At 47.0% G+C, this 18,804-nt stretch overlaps 1 protein-coding gene across 9 annotated transcripts in view; it reads left to right on the top strand.

The window, feature by feature from the left end:
- Window positions 1-18,804, top strand: part of LOC115050246 (transcription factor COE3) — a 98,908-nt gene that overhangs the window by 58,084 nt on the left and 22,020 nt on the right. For 5 of the 9 annotated variants that reach the window (XM_029513074.1, XM_029513067.1, XM_029513069.1 and 2 more), the window contains 4 exons: window positions 3,411-3,492; window positions 3,566-3,683; window positions 7,397-7,527; window positions 9,135-9,261. In XM_029513074.1, the coding sequence (XP_029368934.1) occupies window positions 3,411-3,492; window positions 3,566-3,683; window positions 7,397-7,527; window positions 9,135-9,261 (458 nt within the window). Of the gene's footprint in view, window positions 1-3,410; window positions 3,493-3,565; window positions 3,684-7,393; window positions 7,528-9,134; window positions 9,262-18,804 lie in introns of all 9 variants that reach the window. The other 4 variants (XM_029513068.1, XM_029513075.1, XM_029513072.1 and 1 more) reach the window with 1 other exon arrangement.

The following is an 18,804-nucleotide window of genomic DNA, read 5'->3' as shown; positions in this document are numbered from 1 at the left end:
TGAGTCCAGCATAATTGCTTCCCATAGTGCCCTGGGTGTGGTCAGAGGTGACATCATCCACAGCGGCCGGTGAAAACGCTGAAGTCAGGCCAGAGTCCCCACCCCCCTTCACCCCCCCTTCACCCCCTCAGTGAGACCTAAATTAGCTTTAAGCTGCTCCAGTGGAACCTTTATATCAAACTGCCGCCGTTATGGAAGCCTGCCGTGGCCGAAGGGTTTGCCACGGCCTTCTGACCAATCAGCATCCAGTGGGGGCGGTCAGGGTGGAGCTACGTTTTAAGTTTCCTCACAAAGATGCTAACGAGCTGCTGAAGCCCTTTAGGCTGCAGCGTGGAGCCATCTTATGACATCATATGACAGACAGGTGGTCCATCCAATCAGCTGCTGAGTGTTCACGTGTCACTTTCCCTCCGTGCTCTGATTTGTTCATTTCTTTTTTGGTCTTCCTAACTCTGTGCAGATTTTTCTAATTAAAAGCAGACAGTGAAGGTCAGTTTCCTCTTCTACCTGTGTGATGTCAGCTGTGCAGGTGAAAGAACAAAAAACTCCATCCAGGTGGATTATGGGAAATTAAGACACTGCTGTGTTTGTAAGGGGTGTCCACATACTTTTGGCCAATCTCACTGTCAGGTGGTGTGATGAGGTCACAGCTACACCTGTAGGCTCCACCCTTCTCATTATTTGTACCTCCTTTTATGAGCCAGAGAAGATGGAGGGTCAAAGGCAGGTGTAACTCCGCCCCCTTCCTGCCTCAGGTGTTTCTCGGTCAGAGGTCAGAGGCTCAGTCTGCCAATTTGGTTTCCAGCCTACAGAGGAAACAGTCTATTGTTCTGGATCAGCCCAAACCAGATCCAGACCAGGACCAGGACCAGGACCTGGGGAAAATAAAAATCTGACTGATAAACAAACAAACAAACCATTCATCAATGATGTCACACACACACAGTGAGTCTGTTTGTGTTGTTGTGTGTTCCTGTCTGACTGTGTATGTGTTTTTTATCTGGTCTGTGTGTTTGTTGGGTCTCTTGTGTGCCCTGTGTGTGTGTGTGTGTGTACTGGCTTGTATCATTGTGTATTCTTGTGTGTGGGTTTTTTGGTCTGAGCAGCCCATTGTGTATGTGTATATATATATATATTTGTGTGTGTCAGGTTATTCCCCTGTGTGTGTTTGTGTGTTTGTGTCCATAAGTGCGTATTTGTGGATTTTTGCATCTTAGTGTGAGTCTTACTGTCTTCTTGTGTGTCTGTGTGTGTGTGTGTGCCTGGTCTTGTCTCCAGCTGCGTTTTAATGCGATCCTCATCGATCCATATCAGCTCTCTGAAGGACTCAGTATCATCTGAATGGAGCTCCATATTATTCTGTTCACCGCCATAAAGGGCATTAGAGCCTCCAGAGCAGCAGATCAGCTTTCAGTCAATACACACACAGACACACACAGACTCACACACACACACCGCCCACCTCTCTTCCTACCTCCTCACCTCGGCTCGTTGTGATTGTGTCTCTGCAGCTGCGTCTCTGATCCTGAAGAGAATCTACACAACACAACGACAATACAATGAAAACATGCCAGCAACACAATAGCCTCGGTCATATGTGTCGCAATCCTGCACACACAAAAAAAAAAACAGCAGAGGCAACAAACTTCAGACAAACAAAACGTCTCAAACTCTCTGCACAACAATCACAGTGCCACACAATGATCAGAGTACAACATGAGTTCTGGATGAAAGTCTGGATTCTTTGCATCTGCAGGGGAATGATATTTATGAAGGGGTTTTCCTCAGATCCTTCAGAGTTTTTAACACACACAAAGTCTTCAAAATGTGCTTAAATGTTAAATAATGTGAAAAATGTGACAGACTGAATAATGTATTCAGGGGACTTTAATGTCTCATCCCCATGATTTAAGGGTGATCAGATAATGGCCCTAAATTCAGACCTGAAAAAGTGTAATGTTTCTGTGTACATTCGATTTTCCAGTCTCTTAATTAATCCCACATTTTTTCCTGAACTGAAATGAATCGGATTCTTACACAAAAAAAACAAATCCCCTTAAATGCCTTAGTGTCGTCATGACAACTGGGGAAACGATGAGGGGCATTTTCAGGGGAAAGTTAAGGGATTCAGGGGCTAGAGGAGCCGTTGTGTTTGTGAAGATGTTGTCAGCGTCTCATTGAGGTGGAAATCGATGCCGACCTCACACAGCTCTCACTTATATTTTATTCTAGCGCCCCTCCCCACTCCCACACTCCCAGCATACCTTGCTGCAGTAGAATAAGGAGTAGGGGGGGCGGGGGGCAACAGAGGATCTGCCGAGGTTATCCCCTGGTTAATGTGACATGTCTGTCTGCGACCTTGCCGCTTGTTAACTGCCCGGATTATTATTGTGATAATGTGGCAATTAAAAAGGAAGCACTCCATCAGAACCTGGGCTGGGGGGCTGGGGGGGGGGGCAGGGGGGGGGCAGGGGGCTGATGGTCCAAAAGATGGATGGGAACAGATTACAAGGCAGTGGGAAATGCATTAAGGTGGCAATCCATCCTGACCCCCCCCCCACCCCTCCTGCCGTCGTCCTGCTGGTTATTACCCCCCCGTCCTCATTGATATCCGTTCCCAATCAATACTCGTAAAAACCAACATAAATCAACAGGCGGCGAGCGAGAGGCCGGACGTGCAGGAGGGAAAATCAAATGGCAGCTCCTAATGAGACGCCGTAACTCCGCAGGAAGTGATAATGTGCAGAGAGGAGGCGTCATGTGACCTCATCCAGGAAACAGGAAGTGCAGTTTCTGCCACATATTTATATAGATGTATAAATTAATTGTAACCAATCAATGAATAAAAAAATCAATCAATCGTGAAAATAATCAGCTTGGGCTGTTCAAATGAAAACTTAGCTATTTAACCTGCAGCTCAGATTATAAAAATAAAGGTCTTAATCAATACAACATTATATTGATTCTTGATTACAGTTATATGAAATCTGTACACAGACAAACTCTAATGAATCATTCATCTTTTTTTCCACAGGATAGAAAATAAATAAAATGTTTATTCATCACCATGGAAAAAGGAACAAAGAGACAAAACACAATGAGATGCTTCGCTGTCATTTAATTCTATGATATAAGAATTTTATCTGTATGGAAAGTTGAATCATCTCCAGACTTGACTGATTTATTGCTAATTTTGTTTACATTTGATGTGATTTGTAATTACTTTTGATGACATCCTATTTCACATGTGGAGCACTGGACCATGTGACTGAGCCATAAGCTTTTATTTTGGCGAGCCTTGCCCTGAGGTGAACTGACACCTGAACCAGGATGTGATCCTGGACCAGGTCTTGGTGGATCTTGTGGATTCAGTTCTTCACGGCTCTGATCTGTTTGATCTCTGTTTCCAGATTCTTCCTGAAGTTCTTCCTCAAGTGCAACCAGAACTGTTTGAAAAACGCAGGAAATCCTCGAGACATGAGGAGGTTCCAGGTGAGTGTGACACACAGACACACACACACACACACACACACACTGTGACTGACCCAAAGCTGTTTGTGTGCAGGTTGTGGTTTCCACTACAGTCAACGTGGACGGTCACGTTTTGGCCGTGTCAGACAACATGTTCGTGCACAACAACTCCAAACATGGCCGCCGTGCCCGACGCCTGGACCCCTCCGAAGGTAAGACGTCGCTCTGAGGGGCGTGACCACGAGCCACATGTCTTCAGGTGTATTTACCTGCAGAGTCATGGACTTGGTCGTAAAGACATTGAACTGAACGATCCAAATCTGGCCAGAAGAACAGCAGATCCTACATTTCCCATAATGCATCTGTTTGTCATTAGAGCCGGACACTGAACACCAGGTTTAACAGGCTGAGGGGAATGTGACGAGGTTCACATGGAAAATCAGCCACAAGACATTCAGGGACAGTCGAGAGAAACCACACAGTTATATTTTAAATATCTGCCCCAGTCTCTACTGGACGGTTTGATCCGACAAAAGGAAAACTGTGAAACGGACGCCAAAGCACATGGTCGGAGGTGACAGTGAACAAACGCACCCTTCTTTCCAGCCTCACCAAATAAAATGCATCATTCGTGTGTAAACTTCACGCGCTGAAACTCGACTCTACCGTTTCCTCTGAAGCTGTAAACTTTAATACCTCTTTGCCCCATTCCATTTCCAATAAACCCCCTCAGCATCACCCTGCTCACTGTGGTGCTTCCAGGAGCAATGACATAAGTCCCTCACTTGGCTTGTTCGCCAAACCACAACCAGGTTTTACCAAAGTGGACTTAAATATAAACGGGTCCTTCCTCTGGACCTTCTGGTCCCTCGCTGGTTTGTCCTCTGGAGCGAAAACCACTAAAAAGTGAAAGTGAAACGAAACTGACTCACAAACATCATGTGTCTTGCCTCAGGCTGTTTGTTAAGCTCCACCCTGCTGGGACATCCTGAAAGTTAAACCAATCATTCACCTGATAATGTACTTTTATGAAAATGTTCAAGCTCTTCCAGGAGGGACTCGCTTCTTTTATTCCACTTAGAACACCACACGGTTGTCATTTAGGAAACTAGACTGAACTTTGGGTTTCATGGATGATTGTCCAAACACGGCTCCCCGAAGCTCCACCCCCTTGGGACTCACATTGATTTCAGTTAACTTCTCATCACTTGTCGTTAAACGCCACCCACCTGGGACACTCTTTAGAGCAAAACAAACCCCAAAACAAATTACCAGCAGTCAGACATCAAACAGGCTTTGTGTCCCGGTCTGTCACGTCCCAAACCGTCTGCATCTGAACTTTCTGTTCCATCTCAAACTTTGTAATTTCTCCAGGAGAGACCGTGGACCTTGTTGGTTTGGTTCAACCTACTTGGAACGCCAGGTGGGTGGGACCTGTCAGATCAGGTCATCCAATAAAATCTTAGCAACCTCGACTTTCTCTCTTTGTTATTCATTATTTCCTCTTCTTGGACAAACTCCACCCTCTGGGACGTACAAAAGTATAAAACAAACAAACAGTTTGCCCCTCACCTCCTGGTTGATTCCTCCAACGTTTTCAGGTGCTGATGCAACCGCCTCGTTTGATTTAACCTACTTGCAGCCCCAGACGGGTGGTGTTTATCACACCATGTAGGACAGGCTGCAGTTGATGAAAGAAAAAGTGAACTGACCTCCAGCGATTGCCCAAACTTTGCCCCCCCACCGAGTTAGTGTGTTGTTCTGTGTGGCCCACCCCACCTGTCTGGCACGTCCAAAGGGATAAAACAAACGCTACCTAACACAGATATGTCATTCATCCAGCTCAGAGTCGCTCTTGTTGCTCACCTGTGAGACACAGAGGAGGCTTCATCAAATCAGCACTGAAACATTCATGCGCAGCGGCGTCTTTGCTCGGAGGGCGCCGGGCGACGTACGGTGTCCTGCAGGGGCCAAAAGAGGCCTGTTGTTTACTGTATCTCGGCCCGCAGAGGAACTCAGAGCCTTTCAACTCCTCCAGACTGGGATGTTTTTGGAGGCGATAAAAAGCCCCAACATCTGCTCCTGCCTTTGTCTCCAGCCCTCAACCCCCTGTCTCCTTGATAAAACTTTCCACCGCCTGCTCCTGCTTTTGTGCTCCATTCATATAATTGGAAAGTCACAATCACCCCCCCCCCCCCCCCCCCCCCGAGCCACTGGACTGTTTGTTTACCGCCGTGACAAAAGGGAGAAATTAATAAGGATATGACAATCAACTCCACAGAGCGGGAGCCTCGACCCTCGGCAGCAGCTGCTGGGTTGGTGGTGGGGGGGGTCGGCTCCTTTCATGTGAAAACTTTAGAACTGATTGGGGGGGCAACGAGGATCCTGAAGCGTCAGCTTGACTGCCACATCGAGCCTTGACGTGACTCCGGTGGTCCGTTTTATTTTCATCACTAAAGCAGCAAACGTGGATTAATACGCTACTGAAAATAGTCCCCAATAAAATGATACAGAAAGTCTGATTCTGGTCCATCTAAAGATTTACATCCTCAGTAGACACCAATCAACGACCATCAGGGGGCGACTCCAATAAAAGAAGTCAGGCTGTACTGAAGTCTATGGGAAAATGACTTGATTTATTAGCTCAGTAAACATTTTCCTGATGAGTTTATGATCTCAGAGGAAAGCGGGCCATAAAGCAGCCTGATATTTCAGATTTTTACAGACTCGTTCCTTCGACTTTTCCTGACTCAGCTGTTCAAGTTTTGTACTCAGATTTTCATGATCAGGATTTGAATCGTGTTGTGATGAGAGGGACGAACTACAGAAGCCCGGGTGTCACAAACAATTCACTCCCTCATTATACAGAAAAAACATGATCACACTTCACATTTAACCTCAAAACAGAGAAGAAATAACAGACAGCGTCCACAGTCACTCGTCCATCAGTTTGTGCTGCCAGGAAGTCGTAGCAGAAGCTCATTACTCTACTAATCGTGGTGAAAATTGTAACTGGAATGTTTAATAGAGTCTAAACACAACTTTATGGATCAGCTCACGTAGTAAACAAAAGGAAACTCAGAGCTCTGACTGGAATATCAAATCATCCTCCCAATAAAACAGCTCCCGGTCCGGGAAAAGGCTGTAAACTGGCGGAGCCTGGTCTTGTTTCCTCACAGCTCTCGATCCGGCTCGTCTGAATCGACTCGACTCTGTCCGACAACAGTCTAGTCATCACGGAGACGCCGTTTATGTGGAGCCCCTTATTGATCTCTGTGGCATTGGAAAAACCAATCATGTTGCATGTGTTACTGGTGAACTAACAGGCTGCTGGTGGATCTGGTTTGTGTGGAGGGGAAGCTGCTGATGCTCTCCAACTGGACAGTCTGTTCTTATATACAGTACAGAGGATGGAGGTCAAAGGTCACAGTCAAGGAGCTAAACAAGTGATAGTTTAGTTCACACTTCCTTCCTTCCTTCGTCAACATTTCCAACACAAAACCAGAAATCTGGATTAAATTTTTCCAAAAAACCGAAGTTTCACTCAATAAATAAAACAAAAATATGATTCTAATCCAAAATGAACTGTTATCTGTCAAATAAAACCCTTCGACTGTTTTTAGCACTTAAAGTGAAGAAAAAGATGAATTTAAAGAACACTGAAATTTAAAATAATGATAATAATAAACTACAGTTTCATCTGTTGAGTGAAACATGAACTTATTCTTGAACTCTTTTCGCTGTTAAATTCAACCTCTGTCTCACTAATATCTACAATCTTTAGGCTTCAGCTTGACAGAAAACTCTGTCAGTTGACAGCTTTAACGTCGTCCTCTTTGTTGGACAATCTGATGCGATGAAAGTTTTCTGAGTTTCTAACTGTATTGCTCATGTTTCCATCGTGTGGTCTGTGTTTCCGAAGCAGCCACGCCCTGCATCAAAGCCATCAGTCCGAGCGAAGGCTGGACGACCGGCGGTGCCACCGTCATCCTCATAGGAGACAACTTCTTCGACGGACTGCAGGTCGTCTTCGGCACCATGCTGGTCTGGAGCGAGGTGAGTCGAGACGCTTTTCACATTTATTACACGTGTCTGATCATGAATGAAAGTTTGTGCAGGTAAAGTTCATTTCATTTGAAGAATCTTTACTTGTTTATTTAAAATAATCATTTTGATGGAGATTTATTAATAGTTAGACATTGTATAAGCTAAAGAAGGTGAAATAACAGTGCAGTGACATAAAAAATTATATCTAATTTAACTTTAATAATAATCCACTATGATAAAGACATCAGATAAAAAAGGACCACTCTGCATTCACATCACAATACAGTCTTTTGAACTAAAAGATTTAAATTTAAATTCATGATTACTTTCATTACTGATTAATTTGTTGATGATCAGCTCAAATAGCAGCAGAAAACCAGGAAGTCCTTAAAAAGCAGGAATTGTCAGCTTCAGCTTGATAAACAGGATTATCAAGAAAGTTTTGAATCATCAGCACACGTCGGTCGAAACACCTGCATGTTCCCAAAATACGTAGATCTGCAGCTGCAGCAGAGAAATGTCGCACGCAGGCAAACATGAAATATTGAAGCAGGTCCAGAAGAGCACAACACCTGTCGAAAGGTGGAGGTGGGTAAGGAAGGGGGAGGAGGGAGAGGTGGAGGGGAGAGAAGGGGGGGTGGGAGGGGAGGAGAGGAAGAGGGAAGGGGAGTGGAGGAGGAGGGGAGAGAAGGGGAGAGAAGGGGGGGAAGGAGAGGAGGGGAGAGAAGGGGAGAGAAGGGGGGAAGGAGAGGGGGGAGAGAAGGGGAGAGAAGGGAGAGAAGGGGGGAAGGAGAGGGGGGGAGAGAAGGGGGGGAGGAGGGGGGAGAAGGGGAGAGGAAGGGGGGGAGGAGAGGAGGGGAGGAGGGGAGAGAAGGGGGGAAGGAGAGGAGGGGAGAGAAGGGGAGAGAAGGGGGGGAGGAGAGGAGGGGAGAGGAGAGAAGGAGGAGAGGAGGGGAGAGAATGGGGAGAGAAGGGGGGGAGGAGGGGGGAGAAGAAGGGGAGAGAATGGGGGGAGGAGAGGAGGGGAGGAGGGAGAGAATGGGAGAGAATGGGGAGAGAAGGGGGGGAGGAAGGGGGGAGAAGAAGGGGAGGAGAATGGGGGGAGGAGGGGGGGAGGAGGGGGGGGGGGAGAGGGAGAGAAGGGGGGGGAGGAGAGGAGGGGAGAGAATGGGGGGAGGAGGGGGGAGAAGGGGAGAGAAGGGGGGGGGGGAGGAGGGGAGAGAATGGGGGGGAGGGGGGGGGGGGAGGAGGGGGAAGGGGGAGACCAGTTGCGACTTTCGGCTTAAAGTCGGCTGACTTCAGCGATCATCCTCCTGAACATGAGCTCACGTTTGTAGAAGGTCCGGTGGATTCTGTTCGGAGGGAGAGAGTTCTTCCAGACCGGAGTGATCTGTAGATTCTCAGCTGAGGGAAGATGTTACATCTGCAGTGTTGTTGACCAGATGGAATCACAGGATGTGTTTTGTTAATTGTTAAAGTTCTGCCTTTTCTGGGAAAACATTTTAAAGTACCACTTACTGCAGGGCCTTTGTCTCATGTTGAGCTTCCTTCGTAGTACACCCCTCTGATGTCCGACTCACATCGTTGTCGTTTGTTGTTTGTGTTTGGTCATCCAGCTGATTACCCCCCACGCCATCCGGGTCCAGACTCCCCCTCGTCACATTCCCGGGGTTGTGGAGGTCACGCTGTCCTACAAATCCAAACAGTTCTGCAAAGGAGCACCGGGACGCTTTGTCTACACTGGTGAGACCCACAAACACACAACACGACAGAGAAAAGACAACAGATCACCTGAGAACACTCAACAGCAAGGCAGATAACACAAACAGAGAAGATCCAAATCTGAAGGATTTGATGATGAAGACGAGAACTGTTTATTGGACATGAACGTGTTGTGTGTCTGTGTTGTCCTAATACAAACCTTTGGAAACTTCTGGACTGACAGGAAGTGTCGGCGTTCAGATGGAGGCTCTGGGAGCCGGTTTAAGCTCTGCTGATACTGGATCTGGATCAGGTCCTGATTGACTCCAGACATGTTGGAAGTGAAGTAAACATTGTCCCTGGTGTGCCCGTCCCGTTGTCCTCCGCTCCTCCTTCAGACTCATTGTCTGCCGTCCACTGTTAGACGTCCTATCTGTCTCTTACATCGCTGCCTTCACTGTCCCGATTATTCCGTCAGAATATCCAGATGTCATTCAAAGTAGCAGAAAGGTCAGATCACGGGCTGTTTAGAGCGATAAGTAAATGTCATTTCGTCGGGCCGAGAAAGAGGCGAGCGTGTTCGGGCTTTCTGTTCAACACCACTTCATCGCCACTTCCTTCCCTTCACACTCTCGTCTTTGTTGGAGACGCCATCCTGCCGTCAGAGGAGGGACGCCATCAGACGCTAACAATGGACGGTCCGGCCGCCTCCTTTTGCAATGCTAATCTGTGATCCCGTTTCCAGATAACGGAGAGGCGTGAATGTTGTCTCCATCAGAGTGAAGCAGCCTCACAGGAAGTGACCGGTTCGATCACCGACACATATTTCTGTTATTCTCAATCATTCCAACACAAAAAACACTTTTAAGGCGCGTGATGAAATTAAACTGTGAAGAAATGATGGAAACAGATTGACAGCTCAAAGAAAAATCTGACTGAGCTCCAAAAATCATTCATAAATAGATTTAAATAGGCAATAAAGAGATCACACGAGGAGAAGGGGGGCTGGGATTCAGGATTATGGTATGTTTTATTGAAGTCTATGGGAAAATGTCGCTCCTCCTAATGAGATGAATAAGATGTAAATGAGCAGTTTAGCAATAATATTAATGAGATAATTACCTTCACGTTTTATAACCGCCTGAATTTAAGTGATTTGAGTTATCTGAACATTTTTCATCATACCTTCACTTCGTGTTTCCTCGTTATAATCAGGTTTTGGAGATTTTAGATCATCCAGGTTTGAAAAACCTGGATTATTTTAGTTTTTATTATGTGTTTATATTTTATAAACAAAAAGAGAGTCAGCTCTGGATTATCGTTTGGAGGATCATGAAATGTGTGAGATGGAGAATCTAAAGCAGAAAATTGGATCCTGTGATTACTGGCAGTGTGAAGGAAACTGAACGCCTGAACACGGATTATCAGAAACCTGGACTGTGGTCTGACCCTGTAAACGGGGACATGAAGAAGAGACTGAACTCTAAATAATGTGAAAAAAAGTGTGAACTGGTTCTGGACCTGGTCCTTTAAATCCCAGGATTCCAGCTCGCCGGCTTCAGCAGAATAAAGAAACATGAACATCTGACTCTGGCTTGATTGATAGGGAAACAACAAAACGGCGCGTCCCTGAAGGCATCGCACGGCTGAACCCGACAGGTGGCTGAATCCGAACGCGCTGCAGTTTCTTGTAACTCTCCCAATTCTCCCTCTTCTTCCTCTTCCTCTTCTTCTTCTTCTTGTCCCCGCTCCTCCTGCCAGGGAGGCGGCCATGTTGTGCACACACACACTGCCGGTTCATCTGATTTTCACATCCATATTTCCAGAGTGAGGACGCGTTGGTGTGCGTTTCCAGAGCGCGCTGGCCGTGCCAGCAGGCTGTCGTGTTCATGAATGTGAAATGAGCCCAAACAGACGAGCTGCAGATAATTGAAGAGAAACGATCTGCTGATGTCATTTCCTTCTGGAGTTCACAGTCAGTGCACAAAACACAGAAACACACCGAAGAACAAACGTCAGCACACCACTCCAGGAGAATCCAGGAGAATCCAGGCTGCCAGTACAATATTAAATGGTGTCTGACATTTTTGTTCCATTATTTGATGATAACATCAACATCGTGTTACAGTATATTCTATGTTGATCAGGTTCTAGAGGTCATTGAGGTCCTAGCAGGATTCCTCCAGGGCTCTTGAAAACTCTTTAAGGCTTTGAATAGGTTCAAGGAGTCTTTAAAAAGATTATGGGCGTCCTGGAAGGTTCTTGAGCTGGTTAGAAAAAACTCCTAGGAGAGCTGCAGGGCCTTGAGAAGGTTCCAGGGCTTCCAGGCGGTTTTGAAGATGTTCGGTCAGTTCTAAAGGTTCTTAGAAAGTGTGTAGAAGATGTTGAGAGGTTTTCAAGAGTCATAAGGAAATTGCAGAAGTCCTTGAGGAGGATTCTGGGGCTCATTAGTAGGTTTCAGGAGATGCCAGCTCTTTAGGGGCTGCAGGGCCTCGAAGAGGCTCCAGAGGCCCGTGAAGCAGTCCTTGGAAAGATTCCAGGGCCCTCTGTATGAGTCAAGTGCTCTCGTGACATGACTGTGTTCTGTTTAATGTCTCAGGTGTGTGATAATGACAGACACCCAACAGCATCAGGAGCAGGATTTGCCCCCCCCCCCAGTGAGGAGGTGCAGCTGAGGGCGAAGCGACGAACGGGCAGATCCTGTGTTTTCCCAGCGTTCCTTTCTCTTCCTCCTGTAGCTTAAAGCAGCTTCAGGATTTGATCCGCCGGCTTCGCTCTGAAAAATTGGCCAAAGGCGAAAAAACTGAGCTGAATCTCAACGAGTGTGAGAGTGAAAGTGATTCCTGATCTGAAGCTCCTTTTTCCTGCCCCCCCAGTTCTCCTTCCATCTGATCCGGTTTGAACAAGTCCGGCTCAAATGGCCAGAGACTTAGACCTGATTTAAGTCAGCTCAGGTTCAGGTGTGGGTTTATGTTTAGATTTTTTTTTTTTTTTTTTTCATTCTCCTGATTCCCCCCCCCTCCCCCCTCAGATTGGCAGCTGTTGTTCAAGCAGTCTGCTGGTGCTGCTGGGTCCACACTCCCGTCTTCAGAGCTCGTAATGCACAGATCGATGTAGGCTTGGGGGGAGGAGGGGGGAGATGGGGGGCAGGACGGGGGGGGGGGGGGGGTCTGTGGGATCGATGGGTGCTGAGTTATTGCCGGCTTGGCCACTGATTTTTAGAGAGCTGTGTTTTCCCAGGAAAGTCAATACCTCCAGGCTCCTCTCATTAATTTCCACCCAAACCCCCCAACCCCCTCCTGCAGATGCACCTGGGGATCTACAGCCCCAAAGGGGGGGGTAAAAAGGAGGTAGAGAAGGAAGATCGAACTAGAGAAACTGAGATGATGAAGTCAGATCCCAAAGACAGGAGGAAGGAAGGAAGCAGGGAAGCAAAGAAGGGAGGAGGAAGGATCCTTAACATGGAGACTGATCAGTAACAGAGGTTTACCCCCCCACTCTGAGGTCACGTCTTTGTGATATTGATTAGTAATCTTAATCATGTGATCATGAACTGCAGAAGTTCGGTCAGAAAATTAAACGGAAGTTGGAAACAAACTGACGCTGAAGAGTAAATGTACTCTCCACCTATAGATCTGAACGATGCCTCCGAGGATTGTGGGTGTAAAACATGGTAATGGATGCACATGGAGCTACAGCACACACACACACAGAGAAGGAGGTCGGTCTAAAATAAACCCGACTGAGATAATGAGCTCTGCTCTTCAAACAGCCACTCAGAGCTCAGAGGTCAAAGGTCGCAGCAGAAGTCAGCTCCTCCTAAAAGTCTTTTTTCTGAATATGCCGTCACTTGTGGTCCCGCCCCCTTCCTCTTCCTGCCGCTGATTTTTGGCGGTTTGACGGTGTGGGTGTTCGATCCCTGAGGGACTGGCTCAGAGCCAGCTGCTCCACAAACAAATCTCTTCCACTTAAATGCATAATTGCTCAGCTGGACTCTCTGAAGCGTCCCGTGGATTCGGCGTCTTCGTGAGGCGCCGTTGTCCTCACGTTCCCCCAGTTCTCACGCTGACGTGGATCGGGGATCAGAACTGACCCGGTCGTCATCGATTCGGTGGCTCAATACCTGGACTTTTTTCAGGTTCCTCCATCAGACCTGACTGGGACCTGTTTCCACGGTTACAGGTCCTCCTGTCCGTCTCCCTCTGGAGAGCGAGTTTTCTCAGGACACCTTGAGGGGATTTCTATAAATTTAGTTTGAGCTCAAGGAGTTGGGAACTCCTCAGAGGAATCGACTGTTCTGGATTCTGATTGGACGAACTCATTCTTTGTTGTTCTGATCCTGATCAACATAGCCGTCAAAGGTCAAAGGTCTGTGACCTCATGTGACCTCATGAAACACCTTGTAGGGCTGTTAATGTAATATAAAGCTACAAATCTCCAGCTCAAACTGAGAGATGAACTGTGGAATTAGATGGTCAAAGGTCAAAGGTGAAGGGCGGAGTTACATCATAATGTCCTGACATTGTGAACACGTTTGTCCTGCAGTGAAGACATTCCTCTGACTGTCTCACTGTGGAGACGCTGCTGGACTCAAACTGCCTGTCTTTAAAAAGCGTTCCCAGCTCAGAGCCTCCTATCAGCGGACTGGAAACACAATGAGACACTTTGTACAGTCCTCCACCCCCGACACACACACACACACACACACATGGAAGGCATTAGCGGATTGTTCCATAAGGTCTGCTAAAGGTCTTGTGAACATGTAACCGAGAGGCGAAAGTTAAACCTCGACTGTAAAGTTTTCTGGAAGACGAGATGGAAGCTCTCCCTCTTTTTCCTTTCCTGCCCTCCCCCCTCCTCCCCCACTGCCTCCCACTCTCCCTCCCTCTCTCTCTCTCTCTCTCGTCCTCCTGACATGTGAAGCACCGTTCACTAATTGACTTCTGAATTTTTATTGTTTAATTACTGTCACTGTAACACATGGAGGCAATTATCTGTAACCAGCTCAGAGAGGGAGGGGGGAAACAAAGAGACCAGGATCCGGTCTGAGTCCTTGTGGTTCCTTCCACAGTGACGTTTGGAGTAAAAACCTCAGGAACATGAATCACATTTAATGTTTAACTGGGATCACTCTGACACATCTCGGCCGCAAAACACATTCGATTTTTTATTCTCCTTTTCCTGGTTTTCATTTTTCACATCCCTCAAATCCACAACACAATGTTTTCAATACACTCAAGTTTTTCGCTCCACAAAGTAATGGACAAAGTAATAGAAATACACTGACAGTGTAGTTTTATTTACCTATGAAAATAAGAACATTAAAACTGACATGTTTTTAAAGCCTGACAGACTAAACTGAGGGCAAAGTTCAGAAGGCACAAAAAGACCCTAAAACGTCTCCAGCTCGTTTCTTTTTGTTCTCAACTAAATGACAAACATATTTCAGTGACTGATGAAAAACAATAACAGAAAATGAAAAAGATCTGAACTTGTGTCCAGACTTCAGATCCAGCACGTCGTGTTGAAAGCTCACATCTGTCTGCAGCAGATGTTTTAGAGCAGCTTTTTCAGATATTACCTGTGATTAAAGCATCACACCTGTGTAACCTGTGCCACCTGTGTGTGTGTATGTGTGTGTTTATTACACACGCGCACACACACACAGATGCTTGCAGCAGCTTCACTTCTCAGCTCATCAAAGCTTCACAGTCAAGTGAGGAGAGAAATTCAAAGCAAGATGCCGGACCAATCAATGGAGTCACTAAGACCCTCCACACACACACACACACACACACACACACACACACACACACACACACACTCCACTCTGCTGAAATCGATGCTCATAGAAATTTCATGAACTTTAAACTGTGATTGACAGGCAGCTCAGGCCCCCAGCCCTGAGGGGGGGGGGGGTCACAGGTGATTGACAACAAACTGCTAAAAGATAAATAAAATCATCGGGGCTGTGAGATCCTCAATTACACATTTAAATGAACAGAACCACAACGATGACCTTTGACCCCTGCAATGGGCCAACAGATGGGAGTCAAGGAGAGTGACCTGTTGTTTCCTTTACTGTGAAACCACCTGGAGCCTCTGTAGGCTGTAGACCTAGTCCAGAGGTCCCAGATCCAGGCTCAGTCCTGACCCTGAACCTGCAGGTCCTGCTTTGGGGAACTCTGAGAATCCGGCGGCCCACATGATTCCAGAAGGCGACACCTGATGTGTCGGTGAGCAGGAATCACACGGCAACGGTGAGACAACAGCAGCGGGCTTGGCTCGTCTTTGATCTCGGCTCTGGTCTTTTAATAGACAGCAGAAGTGTGCTCTCCGCCGGGGGACTCCTCCACTCAGCGGAGACGCACCACATTTCATATATCAAAGAGCACAACGGCGCCGCTCCACTTAGGGAACGGGGACTCGTGGAGCTAATGTCAGGTAATTAGCTGTTTCTGTGGGGGCATTTTCGGCCACCACTCCAGAAAATAATAACTTCTCAGGTGGGGGGCCTATTTCTTTGAGGCACTCGTCTCCTCTCAGCCCCGTCGCTCGGCTCTAATCACGGGGAGGTAATTATTCGCTGATTAACATACTGGATCTGGGCGGATGTTCGCTCTAATCATGGCGGTTGTTGCGTCAGCGACGGCTCTCAGAGGAGGAAGCAGAAGGGGAGTGGGTGTTCTTCTGTCACTCCAGTCCTGGGCGCCGCGGGACGACAGGAGGCGAGATGTTCATCTGGGTTACAGAGCGCTGGGAGACGGTGTGTCGGTCCCCGGGTAGGACTAGACCGGGCGGAGGGTACCTGGCAGGTGTTGCGGGTGGGAGGTGGCTGGGGGGCGATTCTCCTCATTTGTTCCTTCAAATCACTTAAATTGTCTTCATCTGTGGCCACAAGGAGCAGCAGCTGTCCAGCTGTCAGCAGATCGTCTCAGAAGATCCACAAAGACAGAACTGTGATCAGCACACCAGCTGCTTTTATTCTGAAAACATGGAAGGAGAGGAGGCCTTGGTCTTCCTCCTCCTCGTCCAAGGACTCCATATTAAAACACCAGATTCATCATTTTAATACAAAGCATAAACAGCTGATGAAACAAAGAGCTGCTGGTGGAGTTCAGTGGACACTGCTTGTCATCCTACCGGAGGCAGGTGAGGCAGGAGGAGGACTTTCCTGACACTAACAAACCGTCTGCCCGGAAGAGAAAGTTCAATTAAAACTTGAGAACATGAAGGTCAAACCAACCAAACGCAGCATTTGTTGTAGTTGTGGTCATTGTGTGTTGTATGTCTGCGTCCCCCTCATGTGTGCGACGACTGAGTGATGAATTGAAAGTCAGGAACAAAGCGGTGGATCAATAAGCCGGTGAAGAGATGCATCCTGGGTGTTATGGCTGCCTGTCAACAGCGTCGGCTCCAGCTGACGCCAGTTGGCCTCTTGACGAGCAGCAAAACAAATCAGTCCGTCCACTTAAGGCTCAGCATGGAGCGCATCTGTCAGCCCCCCACTTCACCCCCTCACGCTGGCCTCCGGAGGAAGTGAGGAATCATCAACGACGGCGATCTGCAGGCAGCAAGGCCAAACGCCGCTCTGACCTGCATCAATCATACAGCCAGGGGAGATGGGAAATTGCGGCAGGATAGAGGAGCATCCTGAAACGTGTCGTGGGAGTCGTCACTCAGCGGCGCGTTTGATGTGGAATATGGAGTCTATTTGAAATGATAAGTGTAATACAGGAGGAAACCACGCAGAGCTGCACAGATAAAGTTGGTTGGCGTCAGACGAGGCGGCTCATCAGGGACATGACTGCGCCTTTGACGAAGCCATCACCACACAACACAAAGCTAAAGGTGAGCAGGGATCCTCCAAAGTGCATATTTCATCTCTGGCTGGTAAATATGTATAAACCAGCCACATAGAAAAATAGATTCCCTCTCAGACAGCGAGCGGCGGCGGCGGCGGTGAGAACCAGCAAATGAAAAATAGCGAGCGATAAATAAATGTAAACAGTTGTGAGGAGGAGGCTGTAAACAGTGGCTCAGTGGATGTATACATGCTCCTCTGAAGCATGGAGGCCTGCTGGATTGTGGAAGCGCAGTGAGCGGGGGTAATGAGCCTGCAGAGATGTTGCAGTAATCCAGCGTCCCCCCTCCCAGAGCACCAATCCTCTGATCTGTTATCAGCCGGCATCTGCAGCAAGAAACACCGAATTATCACAGACTGAGCTGAGGAGGAGGAAGAGGAAGAGTGGCGCTCAGCTCCGGCTCCGAGCTTTGTTCTTAGCTTAGTCCGGGTCTTAAAATCCATCCGTCCCCCCATTTTCTTCCTGTTTTCTGCAAAGCCTAGTCGCTGTGCCAAAAGACCTGGAGAAAAATTCCAGACTTGCCAGTTACACTTCCAGCTCCTGCGTTCCCACGCCAGTCCTTCCAGTGAATTCTGGGTCCACCTTGAGGTCCTGTGGATTAAACTCCACTCAGGTAGTCAGACTGATGTGGTCCGAGGACAGATCCTTGTGGGGCTCCAGTGTCTCAGTTGTAAAAACCTGCTGATGTTACTGAACAGACAGCTGACAGACCAATCAGCTGTATAACTGTTCCATGTCTGCTCCGGTGGAGCCACGGGGCATTCAGGGACCCGCAGGCCGCAGGATTTTATGGTTCAGGGTCAGCTTGTTAGATTTCTGACACACCCTGTTGTTACCTTTGACACCTTCAGGTGGGCTGTTCAGGTGTGTTTTTTTTTTTTTTTTTTGTGACTGCACGAGAAGACAAACCAGGCGTTACTATGGAAACAGACTGTTGGATAGCCACAGACACACTATGTGATTGGTCATTGAAGACTGAAGTAATGAGTCTGGACAGCAAAGGCTCCTGGGAAACAGGCTAGTTTGTCCTATAATGGAGCATTTAGCCTGTTTTTATTTTGAAAGGCACCGGACTTTAGCTTCAGTCGTCTTTACTGCTGCTGTTTGTGTAGAAAAGACATATTAGCTGCTTTAAAGCCATCGACACACGTCACGTCTCTTATTTTTACTTTTTACAGTTGAATAAAAGTCACATAATTACATTGTTTCATTAAGAATGAGCAGAAACGTCAGATCAGCTGTAGAACGACCCAAACACATGAGAGGAACTTTTCTGTGAGAAGTTAGTTCTGGTTTTCTGAGTCTGAACTGCTCAGATAGAATCAGCTGAATCTGAATGTGAGGTGAGTTTTTAAAAATGACTAACCGAAAACAATAAAAAAACAGCAGAGTTTGGATGTGACTATAAGAAGATAAAACTCTGCAGTCATTCATGATGATTGAATGAGCAAAAATTTGTCTCCGGTCCATATTAGTCAGTAAACGTAATAATAATGTTAAATTCATTAATGGAGAGAATGAGAAGAACATCAGAGAGTTTCTTATTTTGGGTAAATGAAAACGTAAAATATTTGTTATTAATTATCTTTTAATAATTAATAACTATCTCAGTATTTTTACTTGTGGATCCTCAGAGGTTTTTAAAAACCAACATGGATTTTTTCTTCTGTTATTTTCTGGTCTCTCTCTTTTGAACTTCCTGTCTGTGGAATTAAACGAC

This window comes from Echeneis naucrates, chromosome 10 (assembly GCF_900963305.1).
Source record: "Echeneis naucrates chromosome 10, fEcheNa1.1, whole genome shotgun sequence".
Classification (NCBI taxonomy): Eukaryota; Metazoa; Chordata; class Actinopteri; order Carangiformes; family Echeneidae; genus Echeneis; species Echeneis naucrates.
The sequence above is the reverse complement of the archived record's forward strand: the minus strand, read 5'-3'. Positions and strand labels throughout refer to the sequence as shown.